A 15,292-nucleotide genomic window follows, 5' to 3' on the forward strand; every position below is an offset into this window, starting at 1 on the left:
TGATGGTTAGCTCAGTTTCTAATTAAGCAATGATATTGCAATCAGCCTTGAATATATTAGGGTATGGACATTTACAAAATTTTCTTTTCATGTTTTGCATTACATCTTTAATGAAACAGCAACATGTCTCTGGGTGTACAGAAATTATTGATTAAAATTTACTTTGAAATTGAGAGTGATGGGGGTGCATTTTAAATGATCATACTAACAAAGCGGACCTGGCGAGACAAATAGTTATCACATATTTTCTGATTCTTGTTCAATAATACAGCTAATTTATACATTTTCATAAAACAAGTTACTTTTTGAAATTTGATTTTCATTTACAGATTTGTTTTCTTTCTTAATGAAGTAACTTCAGTGTTGAAGTTTGTAATTCTGGAATTTAATTTGATGGAGCCGTTAAAATGCTTCTTTGTAATAGCATGTGTTGAATGTTAAGTGATGCTAAACGTTGAGTTTGTAATGGCGAAAGTTAAGTGTTAATTACCACCGACTTAATGTGTTCTGTCTCTTTATGTATATTGGGAAAAGATGTCTCTAGTACTACAGGCAGTATTGACAACATCATAGACTAATGGAGGTTCAAGTACTGTTTTTCCAGTAGTAGTTCTGAAAATGTTTAAGTTATTCACTAGTTCACGGAAAGTTTATCTTTAAACTGAACTTAACTAAGTGGAAGCTGTTTTCTGTACATAAATAGACAAACTTTCTTCTGTCTCACTCTTGTAAGAGATATCAGAAACTTGACTATTTCTATGGTTTTGTAGAAGATTTGGTGATGGCCATCACATATTCACTCTATGTCAGTCCAGGCACTGTCATACATCCATATATTACTATTAAATAAATATCAAAGTTGATTGATGTAAATTTCTAAAGATTATAAAAAATGGAGGCTTTAATCTCTTACATAGTAAGAAAACTACTTGTCTTAGATCTAAACCAGTGCCTGAATTGATGTTCATATAGTGGTGTTTTACATGTATACTTGTAGTCCTTTCTGTTAAGTGTTATGTGACTGTCAGGACATACTTGTAATTAAGGGTACTTCTAAGTCTGTGTTCCTGACACCAAACACTTTATCTGTACTCTAACATCTATTCCAATGATAAATTAACAAACCATACTTTTTTAACTTCCCAGAAATCTTTTTCACTTTTCAACTTAAACTCTTGTCACACGATTTAATTGTTACAATAAACTAGTTTAACAGATTTTATCTTGGACCTGAAAATGGCTTCAGGTACACAGGCTCTGGTTTAATTAAAGAGATTTAGGTCTGCTGTATTCAGCATCTATTGAGCATGAGAGGTAGTGATTAACATGCCATTAAGGGATTGGAGACTAGTGCAGCATGTATGGACATGAAATGTTGGTGGGTACTTATTTGTGGTTTAGCCTGAAGACGTCATTTGAAGTGTAAAACTTCAGTGGTTATTATATAAATTCACACACAATTCTTTTACCTGAGATCTTATGTCTTGAATCACCAAATGATTGATGTTGTATATGACTGTAGATGTATTAATGTAAAATCAATATCTTGTATGACTGAATTCAGATAAATATTAAAATCAATCAGATTGGCAATGCTTGTATAAGTGGTGAAATTTATTTTTAACTTAAAGTTATATTCTTAGGAAGTTTGAAGGTAAGTTAATATAGATATATTACATTGCTGGTGTTGAAGTGAGATTTTACCAGGTAAATTAATTGATGTTAATGAATATAGGCAGGTTGCTCAAATTATTATATGCAGTAAATGAGGTAGCACATGTTTATGAGATTTCTATGTACAATATACATTGCAGGATATAAGACTGTTGATTATTGGACAGTACCTGAAGACTGTGATTATTTGCAGCTTGTTGTACTATATTATATTATTTTGTGTTGATGGGTATAACTATAACAAATTTTGTGTACTAGGATATTGCCAATAAGTGGAATGAGGTGAAGCGCCTGGTTCCCCAGCGTGACAGAACTCTTCAGGACGAGATGGTTAAACAGCAAAACAATGAGCACCTTAGGCGCCAGTTTGCATCTAAGGCTAACACCATTGGGCCCTGGATTGAGAATCATCTTGATGCTGTTGCATCTATTGGTGTCAACATGAAGGCCTCTCTCGAGGACCAGCTCAACAAACTGAGGTCCTATGAGAAGACAACCAACTCCTACAAACCTAACATTGATGAGCTTGAGAAGATCAACGAGGTAAGTCTGTGCCACTAGATAGGCACCGAGAACCTATCGGATAGGGATATTTAGGGAACTAGATAGACACTGAGAACCTATCAGATAGAGAGATTTGGGGAACTAGATAGGCACCGAGAACCTATCAGATAGAGAGATTTGGGGAACTAGATAGACACTGAGTACCTATCAGATAGAGAGATTTGGGGAACTAGATAGACTATGAGAACCTATCAGATAGAGAGATTTGGGGAACTAGATAGGCACTGAGTACCTATCAGATAGAGAGATTTGGGGAACTAGATAGACACTGAGAACCTATCAGATAGAGAGATTTGGGGAACTAGATAGACACTGAGTACCTATCAGATAGAGAGATTTGGGGAACTAGATAGACACTGAGTACCTATCAGAATAGAGATATTTAGGGAACTAGATAGACACTGAGAACCTATCAGATAGAGAGATTTGGGGAACTAGATAGACACTGAGCACCTATCAGATAGAGAGATTTGGGAAACTAGATAGACTATGAGAACCTATCAGATAGAGAGATTTGGGGAACTAGATAGACACTGAGTACCTATCAGAATAGAGATATTTAGGGAACTAGATAGACACTGAGAACCTATCAGATAGAGAGATTTGGGGAACTAGATAGACACTAAGAACCTATCAGATAGAGAGATTTGGGGAACTAGATAGACACTGAGTACCTATCAGAATAGAGATATTTAGGGAACTAGATAGACACTGAGAACCTATCAGATAGAGAGATTTGGGGAACTAGATAGACACTGAGCACCTATCAGATAGATAGATTTGGGAAACTAGATAGACTATGAGAACCTATCAGATAGAGAGATTTGGGGAACTAGATAGACACTGAGTACCTATCAGATAGAGAGATTTGGGGAACTAGATAGACACAGAGCACCTATCAGATAGAGAGATTTGGGGAACTAGATAGACACTGAGAACCTATCAGATAGAGAGATTTGGGGAACTAGATAGGCACTGAGAACCTATCAGATAGAGAGATTTGGGGAACTAGATAGGCACTGAGAACCTATCAGATAGAGAGATTTGGGGAACTAGATAGGCACTGAGAACCTATCAGATAGAGAGATTTGGGGAACTAGATAGGCACTGAGTACCTATCAGATAGAGAGATTTGGGGAACTAGATAGACACTGAGAACCTATCAGAGTACCTATCAGATAAGGAGATTTGGGGAACTAGATAGACGTATGAGAACCTTTGATGATAAGAGAGATGGGAAGTGGAACTAGATAGGCACTGCGAGTACAGATAGAGAGATTTGGGGAACTAGATCACTGAGAACCTATCAGATAGAGAGATTAATGAACTAAAGGCACTGAGTCTATCAGAAGAGAGATTTTTATAGATCCACTAAAGAACCTATGTTTGGTTTCAGATAGAGAGATTTGGAGAACTAGATAGACACTGAGTACCTATCAGATAGAGAGATTTGGAGAATAGAAGATTTAAATGTAGAGTTGGGGAACTAAAACTGAGTACCTATCAGATAGATTTGGGGAACTTTGATGTATTCAAAATGACTTTATCTACATATTTGGCTTTGCCTGGACTTAAGAACCTAAGTGGTTGATGCCGTATGAAGGGAAACTTTTGGTTTGATGATTAAGAGTGTAGTAAATGGGAAGTGAACCGATAATGTGGCTGCCAGATGTCTGGTGGAGTGGACATAATTTTGTTATGATTCAGGTGAATGTATTAATGAATAAAGGTTCTACTTGTCTCTAGTTAACCAATGTTTTTATAGTATCCATTGATAAAGATTTAACATTGATGTTTGGTTTCAGGCTGTCCAAGAAGCAATGATCTTTGAGAACAAATACACCCAGTACACAATGGAGGTAAGAGCTTCTAAATTCCAACTTTTATCACAGAAAATTAGAGATAAAGATTTAAATGTAAGTGTTAATAAAATCTGACAGACATAAATTCTTATCTGAGTTGGTTTTAACATTGTAATATATAGGATGGACTAGAATAGATTTGATGTGCTGTTTGATCTTTGTTTCAGACTCTTCGTGTTGGATGGGAACAGTTGCTGACAGCTATAGCTAGAAACATTAATGAAGTAGAAAACCAGGTATGAAGTGTTCAGTCTGCCTCTTAAATAGATATCTTAATAGTTTGATACCTGGTAACATAATCTCATAGTTTTACCGCCAGACTGGTGGTGAGAAGTTTTATTCTCATCAAACCAAGGGTACTTGAAAAGCTTTGTTCAAGATATTTTGACATAGTTATAAGGAAGAATAAAAGATAATTTACTTTTTTCAACTTTTAAAATTTTGTATGATAATGGTGATATTTGTAATCCCACAACTAATGTAATATGTTGTATTTTTGTACAGATCTTGACTAGAGATTCTAAGGGAATTAGTGAAGAACAGATGAACGAGTTCCGTATGTCATTTAACCACTTTGACAAGGAGAGAAGCAGGAGGTTGACACCCAAGGAATTCAAGGCTTGCCTTGTCAGTCTTGGTTACAACATCCGCGAAGACAAACAGGTCAGTGAGTGGAAGGTGTTAAACTGGACTGGGATAGGGTTGAGGAAATGGTAGGGGCCAGTTATGGTAGAGGTCAGTGATGATAAGAGTTGAGGGTAGGGAAAAAAATCAGTGATGATAGAGTTGAGGGTAGGGGAGAGGTCAGTGATGATAGAGTTGAGGGTAGGAAAGAGGTCAGTGATGATAGAGTTGAGGGTAGGGAAGAGGTCAGTGATGATAGAGTTGAGGGTAGGGAAGAGATCAGTGATGGTAGAGTTGAGGGTAGGAGAGAGGTCAGTGATGATAGAGTTGAGGGTAGGGAAGAGATCAGTGATGATAGAGTTGAGGGTAGGGAAGAGATCAGTGATGGTTGAGTTGAGGGTAGGGAAGAGATCAGTGATGGTTGAGTTGAGGGTAGGAAAGATGTCAGTGATGATAGAGTTGAGGGTAGGGAAGAGGTCAGTGATGATAGAGTTGAGGGTATGAAAGAGATCAGTGATGGTTGAGTTGAGGGTAGGGAAGAGGTCAGTGATGATAGAGTTGAGGGTATGGAAGAGATCATTGATGATAGAGTTGAGGGTAGGAAAGAGGTCAGTGATGGTTCAGTTGAGGGTAGGGAAGAGGCCAGTGGTAGTAAGAAATCTGCTGTAGTGTGTCATGTTCTATTTATGATATGCACTGATTGCTCAGCCATACTCAAATATTGTCCGAGTGAATTACTGAACACATAAGATGTAGCCAGTCATTCTCTTGCCACACTTAACATTGTCATATTCAGTTTTCACTTTGAAAGTTCCCCAAAACGACTAATCGTTTGACTGATCACATAGCCATATACATATAAATCTAATGAACACTAATCTAGAGTCATCTTGGACACTGAATGATTGTACTCTCAGAACTCAAAACCTCATCAAACTTTGACATACATATCCATACCTTAACAAAGCATGTAATCATACTTAGAGTGCTCCAGTTAGAAACACTGACATACCTTTACTACACAGTGCAATCAGCTTGTTTGACTTTAAACAGATGCTTAATGATATGTCAAAGGTAAGCAAGTAAAATCACCACTGATTCTGCATAACACTGGTTCTTTATCAACGCCATGAAACATGTATTTGATTGGTTACAGGGAGAAACTGACTTCAACAGAATTATGTCGATCGTGGACCCCAACCATTGTCAGTACATTACGTTTGATGCCTTCCTTGACTTCATGACACGCGAGACTGCTGACACTGACACAGCTGAGCAAGTGATGAAGTCATTCAAAATTCTGGCTGCAGACAAGGTAGGTATCTTTGGTAACTGTCCAACTGGAAACGGTACCAAGGGACATGTCACTGGTAACGGTACCAAGATACAGGTCACTGGTAACTGTACCAAGGGACAGGTCACTGGTAACGGTACCAAGGGACAGGTCACTGGTAACTGTACCAAGGACAAGTCACGTAACAGTACTCTGGGATGGGTCACTGATAATGGTACCCGGAGACAGGTCTCTTGACAGTAGCCAGGGGCGGGTCATTGGTAGCAGTACACAGGAACATGTCACTGCTAACAGTACACAGGTTCAGGTCATTGTCAACCATACAGCAGGATGATTCACTGATAACATTACTTCAGGGTGGGCTGTTTATTCAAGGTAAACAAGAGGGTGTCCCTGGTAACTGTACCCAAAGACAGGTCACTTGTAATAATACACAGGGACAGGACACTAGTGATAGTACTTGGTGCACAGGGATGTGTCAATGGTAATTGGTATACAGGGATGTTTCCTTGTGTTAAGCCAACTCTTCACCATGTAGGAGAATGATGATAAGTAAACACCCTTGTTGCATAACTACCCTGATATCAGTGCGATAACCTCCATTATGTATATTTTTGTTATGATCACACATGAAATGAGTTTTCCATAGTGACATCATAACTTCCAGGTGTTGTATGCATTGTGACAGGAAAGAGAAGTAGTGAAATATTGTTAAAGTATGAAATATCGCCAGTTAAGATTTTGTGTCCTTATAATAACATGCCGTTTTCATAGATTTTTGCAAAACTATCTATTAAAGCTCTACTTTAATAAGAATCAGAGTGGAGTAAGATTCTTTATCATTTGTTAACATAAATGACGCTAAATAATTGTATGTCACATTTGAAAATATTGTGGGATCACTAAAAATGCATGGTCCTATTTTCAGCTGTTTTGTGTGATGTCGATGAAACTTCAATGACTAATGAGTTAATTAAAGAATGAAATAAAAATTTGTCTTAAAAATTGTATTAAGTAATTCTAACTGATGTTATTTTTGTGTGTGCAGCCATTCATCACTGCCCAAATCCTGCGCCAGGAGCTTCCTCCAGACCAGGCAGAGTACTGTATCCAGAGAATGGCTCCCTATACTGGTAGGGACGGCATACCTGGCGCCCTCGACTATATGTCATTCTCAACAGCCTTATATGGAGAAAGTGACCTTTGAGAGCTTTGTGTTGACCTCAAATAACACAGATTCATTGACCTTCCATGCAGGACGTGCAGCATAGATAAGTCCACTTGTATAGCTGACGGCTAGAACCATCCTCATCATTATGTCTTTATATACAAAGACAAATTTGTATGTTCTTGTTAATGAGCAGAATGAACTAGATTTTTTATGGCATATTTGTAAAGAAAATACTTTTTTAATCAAACTTTCTACTCTGAGTGGAGACCATGGGGATGTAGAGTAGAATTGCAAGGGACCAGTATTTTTGCTGCACGTCTAGCACCCTTCTAGGGTCAAGACGTTCGCAAGTGGGACAAATGTGTGCCGAGTGCGACGAAAACAAGAACTGGCAACCCACGCCAGCATTTGTATACACCAAAATACAAACCCTTTATCTATGCATGGCATTCATAGAGGAAATGCTGATATGATTGAGCAATAGAGTGTAAAATGTGTGAATGAACAGCCGATACAGCTATTCCTGACTACACAATATCCTGGACCTGGAGTGGCGCCACCTGGCTGGAAAAGTTCCCTCACTGCATGGACTATAATCAAAACGTCTGATGGTGGAGTACTTAACGAAATTCATGAATATATCTAGGTGTAGGGACTTTTCCATTCCAGTGTGGTCTGATATTTGCAATGATGTTGATGAAAATTCACTGCCAGAAGATGTGACATTAAGAATGTTCAACCTGTGAATGTTAGCAGAGAGAATGCAACAAAGGGAGGCAAATCTCTTCCTATATTCTGTTCAAGTATGCAGGGAATTTTCGTGTAGATATATAGAAAGTAGAATCTTTATTTGAATTATTTCCATTTCTTATATTTATTCCACAAGATATAAATAAATTATGACTGGGACAGTGTCACAGAATTCAAAACAAAAATACTTGCAGCAATCAAACAAAACATGAAACCATGTTTTATTTGTATAGCTCTTCTACAGTGTTAACATGGCCAGACTTCTGGGTAGTGAGCATTGTTTTTATTATTTATATATATCGAATGTATAGTCGCAGTCAAAAGAGGCATAGAATCTTTCACATGACTGGTGTGCAATGGTTTGTGTCCTTTGACCTGTGACATTGCTGTGGCCTTTGCCCTTTGACCTGTGACACTGACTCTGCTAGCAGATGTTTGGGATGTTACCTGTGAAGTTGTTACCCTGTATTTACTTGAGAAATACTTATTTAATTGATGTGTTATATATAAGCCTCTACAGGTCAACAATAAAACCTCAGCGATCCATTCATATTCTTCTGCAGTTTATTATCAACTGGCATTGAATCTTGTGGTTTTCTAGGGTGTAATGACAGATACTGCTTTTAACTTTTTATACTCGTTTTTATAGAATGCCAAAATTACAAATATATTATAATTAGTCCTACAATTTATTTTCTTTGCCTGCAAATTGTTGTGTTATTTTCTAAGAAACTTTTTGTTAACCACTAACCAATCAGATAAAGAAATACAATGGGGAGTATATGAGGACAGTTATGCCATACATCAATTACATTGTCCTATTTATAAACAGGTGTTTAGATATGAGCCACCAGCATTTGTAGCCTGTACTAGAATATAAACAATACAGATCATGGTCCTGGTTTATACTTCAGATTCCATTAAAGATTTCTACCCAACAAAGTCTGAGTTTTCTTGTAATTTCACTTGATACTGATCTGCCTTTTTTATACCTTGTCATGGGGTCTTTGTTCACAAAAGCCTATGTTACATCAGAAATTTTAATATAAAAGGACAGCAGTTTTACAGTATTTCAGATCTTGGGTCAAAGTGTCTTGTACATAGTATTTAACTTAGTCGAGTTTAGAGATATGGAATACTGTGTCATAGACTCCAACATCCCTGTAAGGCTCACAGCAGAATTGTTAATCCGTGTTCATCCAAAAATATATAAAACCAAGCAAACGTTTTTCAGCAAGTCATAAATTATCGAAGTCAAATATACCATACTGAATGCTGCAATGTATATTGCTGTTGTTGACATTCTGATCTCGCAGAGTTACTTCCCATGTTTCACTAAGATTGTATACTGATGAGCTTGACATGTGATCTCGGCTGAGGATGATAATTGTTTGATGATGAAGTTGAACATCGTGCTGTCTTGTTATTAATCATGTAGAAGGAAATGGCAAGTACTGGTGGATTAATGGAGACTACCCATCTATGAGGGCATTGTTCAATTCAGTTTAAAAGAGGTACACTACACATGTTAAAGCATCATAGCCATATTTCTAACCATAATTCAGTGAGTTCACGTAGCTTCTTACTTATAAACTGCTCTTCCAAATTTTATTGGAAACTAAATTTTGAATTATTGTCATAATATAGAGGCAAAAAGATTAGGTAAAACGCTGGTATATTGAGGCAAATGTACAATTACTGCCTTTTGATGAGGTTGATACAGCTTTATTAACCTGTTACTCTATTCCTGGACCTTAGTGAAAACCGTACATTTACCAACGTCTGCCATGAAGACCTCAGTCACCATTGATTGGCGGCCTTCAGAGAAAGCCTTAACAGAACATTAAATGTGAAAACCCCATGAATTACAAGTATATCCCCGATCCCACTGGTCTTGAAGGGACCCACAGCTACTGGTGTCGCCAAAAAACCACTACCAAAGACCAAAGATGTGAGAATATTACATTTTTTAACATTATTTGTTTATTTTCTATTTCAAATAGTTAAAAGCTTGTTCAAATTATTAGTTTAAGATGACACTTTAATCAGATGTACATATTGACCTCTGCTGACCCCTAGGGGCTGTTGCCTGAAATTTCAAACATCTCAAATCTCAGGTATGGTGGAATCAAGTACTCTTCATGGATGGAAAGACCTTCAGATACTTTACCAAATTTGTAAATTTCTTTACCCCAGGGTATGATGGTGGGCTATTCAAGTCGCCGTGCATCTGTGGTCCATGGTCAGCGGTCCGCAGACAAACAATTTTGACTATGAAAGTTTCTTATGGCAATTTCTTCAAAAGTACAGAATGGATCTTTTTTAAAATTTTATATGTAGGTTTCCCTTGGTCCCCAGTTGTGCCTATTTGATTGTTAGGTCTGATTAGAAATACGAAATGGCACAAAGGCGGCCATCTTGGATTTTGAATTTGAAAGTTTGTTATCGCAATTTCTTGAACATTACTGTATAGATCTTTCACAAATTTCATGTATATGTTTTCCTTGATCCCTAGTTGTCTGTTTGAGTTTGGGACTGATCAGAAAAACAAAATGGCCGACAGGCAGCCAACTTGGATTTTGCTTAGTAAAGATCGTTATTCCTATTTCTTAAGAAGTACCGAATGAACATCTCACAAATTTCATACGTATGCTCCCTTTACTTTCTCCTTGTGCTCGTTTGATTTTGGAGCTGATCAGAAGAACGAAAATGGCTTCCAGGCAGCCATTTTGGATTTGGCAGGTAAAAATTATCATCGCTATTTCTGCGAAGGAATGTTCAAATATCTTATCATTAAGAGCAAAAACATGAAAAGAGAAGAGTATAGAAGGGAAGAGATCCAACTTTCAAGTAGCAAATAAAGATAAAAAATGGTGGGCGCCAAGATCCCTCTGGGATCTCTCGTCTTTGATCGATATCGGGAAGTTTTCTAACTAGGAGGTGAATTATTGTTCATTGTAACAGCTTCATTGGAAATCTGAAGGGAGGAAGAGGTGACAACTCCATGTGTCTTATATGAAGGTAGGTGTGTGATAAAAACTGAGAGTGCATTTATCCCTGTGCATGTTGAAGCTGAATAATTCATGTTGATAATATCGTTCCAATATTTCTACTATCTCACTTGTGTGTATACAAGCCATGTGGTAACGGAGGAGACACTCCGTTTTAATTTACCGCGAAATGCTCTCTCCGTTTCAATGCATTTTCAATTTTTATATTTATTGTATGATTGTATAAATAAGATGCGAAATGTTTTCTTTCTTAATGTACTGTTGTCAAGGTGATACTCATATAAAAACATTGCAACTGATTCAGATTCTCAGTAAAGATCATCATTTCGAAACTGGTATTCAACACGTCTGTTGGGAAAAAACCAGAGCAGAAAACTGTAAAATAACTCTAAAGGATCAAAAGGAGTCAGAATATCGGCGCTATCATACTAAAGCTGTGCTTCGTTGCCACGATCTTGATATGTCCCCTCCGGATCATGTACACGACAGTGTTTTCATAGATGTTAACTTTACCATCACTTAGTATATATCCTTTCAGGAGAGTATGTTAGAAATGAACTAATGTCTTCATGAATGTGAATTGCAAATACATAAATCTAAAATATCTATTTGAATTCATGAATTTTTTATTCGAATGTTTTTTTTAAGATTGTGATGTGACCGTTGATTCAGATAACTGCAAGGTGGTGTTCATTAATCATAATGGTATTCATAGCAGCAGGTGCCCGTGAATCCAATGGTATGTCAATATTTTGAGTTCGTTAATCCGAAATAATCTTATATAATATGTTCGTTAATTCACGTGGCTGTTAAAACTAGCCGAGTCTTGTTCAAATGATTGTTGGTACCATTTCAGTACGAGTTCTGTGTAAGATTAATGTAGCCACAATGTACGTCCGTTATTAGGAACTTTTGTTAAGCAGCATTATCCTTCGCGCCATGCTATTGGTATGAACATCCCAACAGAAGTTCGTATTTTGGTGTCTTTCGTTCTTGATGTTAGCACGTGTGAAGATGAAGTATTTATGAATTCTCTCCAATAACATGGCACCAGCCTGACATGTACACAAAGTTTCGTAGAGACTAGGTGAACGAATTTCAATTTGTAGCCAGCCCGGAAATTAAGATCTCCCTCAAAGGCGTTTCGCTGGGGATAAGTGAATCAGAAATATTATACCAATAGATCTCTATTTGTCACGTGACGGACCTGTTATCTAGTTAATTCGTGTACGCAATATTTTCCACGTGTCTTTTTCTCCTGTCCTAACGGTGGGGTTCAATTGAAACTTGCAACTTGTGGGAATGATATTGAGATGGTCCTGACAAAGGATTTTTATTTTCCTGTTCGGTCCGAAAAAAACTGCACATTTTAAACGTCTCCAGTTCTATTGGTGTTATGGAGCTGCATATTGGTGGGATGTAAAGGAAAGGAAACCGACACAGTGTTCTTACATGACTGTGCGATCATGGTTTCCAATTTTAAACTTCTCAAGTTCCAAAAGTAAGATTGATCTTAAACTTACTATGAATGATTCTGAGATGGTGCTGGACAAGTGTTCTTATATTTCTGGCGAGTCCATAGTCTAAGATGGCCGCCGTACCGTAAAACACGTTTTAAAATTCTCAAACTTCACTGGTACTATAAAGTTAAAATAGGCAATTGCTATTTTGTAGACATGATTGCGCAATCGTGGTTTCAAACTTCTGCTCAAATGCCACAGGTGAGATTGATCTGAAACTTGCCGTGAACGACCCTGTGGTGGTGCTGACCACGTGTTCAGACCCATAACCAAAATGACTTCCATCTCATAAAACACATTGTAATTAAACTTCTTACATGGACGGGATTCGGCTCAAACTTGCCTGAGATGATCCTGAGATGGTCCTGAGATGACCTTGAGACTATCCTGAGATGGCCCCGAGGTGGCTCTGAGATGATACTGAGATGATCCTGAGATGATTCATAGATGATCCCGAGATGAACCTGAGATGATCCTGGGATGGCCCTGAGATGGCCCTGAGATGATCCTGAGATGGTACCGAGATGATCCATAGATGATCCCAAGATGAACCTGAGATGATCCTGAGATGGCCCTGAGATGATCCTGAGATGGTCCTGAGATGATTCTAGGATGTCCCTGAGATGATCCTGAGATGATTCTGAGATGATCTTCAGATGGCCCTGAGATGATTCTGGTATGGCCCTGAGATGATCCTGCTATGGCCCTGAGATGATCCTGGTATGGCCCTGAAATGATCCTGAGATGGCCCTGAGATGGTCCATAGATGATCCTGATATGGCCCTGAGATGATCCATAGATGATCCTGATATGGCCCTGAGATGATCCTGAGATGGCCATGAGATGATCCTGAGATGGCCATGAGATGATCCTGAGATGGCCATGAGATGATCCTGAGATGGCCATGAGATGATCCTGAGATGGCCCTGAGATGATCCTGAGATGGCCCTGAGATGATCCTGATATGGCCCTGAGATGATCCATAGATGATCCTGATATGGCCCTGAGATGATCCAGAGATGGCCATGAGATGATCCTGAGATGGCCATGAGATGATCCTGAGATGGCCCTGAGATGATCCTGAGATGGCCCTGAGATGATCCTGATATGGCCCTGAGATGATCCATAGATGATCCTGATATGGCCCTGAGATGATCCTGAGATGGCCATGAGATGATCCTGAGATGGCCCTGAGATGATCCTGAGATGGCCCTGAGACGATCCTGAGATGGCCCTGAGATGATCCTGAGATGGCCCTGAGATGATCCTGGGATGGCCATGAGATGATCCTGAGATGGCCCTGAGATGATCCTGAGATGGCCATGAGATGATCCTGAGATGGCCATGAGATGATCCTGAGATGGCCCTGAGATGATCCTGAGATGGCCCTGAGATGATCCTGGGATGGCCATGAGATGATCCTGAGATGATCCTGAGATGGCCATGAGATGATCCTGAGATGGCCATGAGATGATCCTGAGATGATCCTGAGATGATCCTGAGATGGCCCTGAGATGATCCTGAGATGATCCTGAGATGGCCCAAAACAGGCGTTCTTATTGTTCAGATTGGTCCAAAATTCATTGTCACTGTCGTGAAAACATGTTTTAAGAAAACACTCTTCTGCCATCATGGTGCCATCAAGCTGGAAGAGGAGAAAAATGAATTTTATTGTGTTTTTTGTTATTTTAATTGCTGAAAAGGTTCGCAAAAATAAAAATGAAAGAAAACTTACAAGATTCGTTTTAATTAAAGAAAAATCTCCTTAGACTGAAAACTCATTTAGATGTGAATGTCTTAATTCCGGACGAATGCCATAACGTTCTCTTTGATTTCCTTTAACCTGTTGTTGCAATATTATTTTCACCAGTTTTATCTGTAAATCGGCGGAATTTAATATCCCCAATACAACTGTAGAAAATCATACTACTAAACAAGTTTCTAATACATGTAGCATACAGAAGACAATACTACAACAAAATAGTATTCTCAGTAACATTTTACATGTAAGGACCACGAATACATAAACATATGATTATAAAATATTTAACCGGATCGATCTTTGGAAAATTAGTGTTAAAATATTTCTATGACATATATGATATCACCTGTTACTACCCAGAGAACAAGTTTTATGGCTTTTCTAAAGAATTAACGGTTAGACGAGAGTCCAGGAAGTTGTAACACAAATTATAATGAAATATTACATTTCGTGTCTACCGGCTGCGGAGGCTGTTAGACGTTACATAAATCTTTTGGTGTCCGTCTTCCCAACATCGATACTCCGGGGGTTACGACCACTTTCGTTCTACACACCCCCGAAACATGTCATGGCAGTATCGAGGTGCAGTATTCCTAATTGTGAAATTTCAAATGACATATTTTTCAACTTTGCTCTCGCTCATTCAAGTGTAATACAAGATCATTGTAGATCTTACCGGGGGCTGTTTGAACAGGCATGGTGTAATAAGTATATGGGGTATTTAACCAACATATGGGTAATGCATGTACAGGTAAACACATGGTCCAGATCCCGATACTTATCAGAATCGTTAACAACCAGTAAACCGATAAATCAGAAAAGTGCAATTATGCAATGCGGTATCAATAAATTTATATATATCTTCCGTCAACATTAGGCTGGGCACTATTTTGATACTGAACACAATTCAAATACATTGATATAAATTTTGACACTTTTTTTGTCACGAATCTGACACTTTTTTCACATTTATTATTAATACGAATTACGAATACGAAAGCATCCATGTATAACACATGGCCGTGCACACAAAATGTTTACAAGCCAAGTACTAACATTT

General features: G+C 38.1%; 1 protein-coding gene across 1 annotated transcript in view; it reads left to right on the forward strand.

Moving 5' to 3' along the window:
* The window catches only part of LOC132546365 (alpha-actinin-like), a 32,703-nt gene extending 23,822 nt beyond the window's left edge, over positions 1 to 8,881 (forward strand). Inside the window, exons 18-23 of the mRNA XM_060210079.1 lie at positions 1,933 to 2,217; positions 4,044 to 4,097; positions 4,268 to 4,336; positions 4,605 to 4,763; positions 5,881 to 6,039; positions 7,067 to 8,881. Coding sequence (XP_060066062.1) covers positions 1,933 to 2,217; positions 4,044 to 4,097; positions 4,268 to 4,336; positions 4,605 to 4,763; positions 5,881 to 6,039; positions 7,067 to 7,225 — 885 coding nt within the window. The 3' untranslated portion in view covers positions 7,226 to 8,881. The remainder of the gene's footprint in view (positions 1 to 1,932; positions 2,218 to 4,043; positions 4,098 to 4,267; positions 4,337 to 4,604; positions 4,764 to 5,880; positions 6,040 to 7,066) is intronic.
* The last annotated feature ends 6,411 nt before the right edge of the window (positions 8,882 to 15,292 follow it).

Source organism: Ylistrum balloti, unplaced genomic scaffold (genome assembly GCF_031769215.1).
Source record: "Ylistrum balloti isolate Yb309-2 unplaced genomic scaffold, AGI_CSIRO_Ybal_v1 Utg369886, whole genome shotgun sequence".
Classification (NCBI taxonomy): Eukaryota; Metazoa; Mollusca; class Bivalvia; order Pectinida; family Pectinidae; genus Ylistrum; species Ylistrum balloti.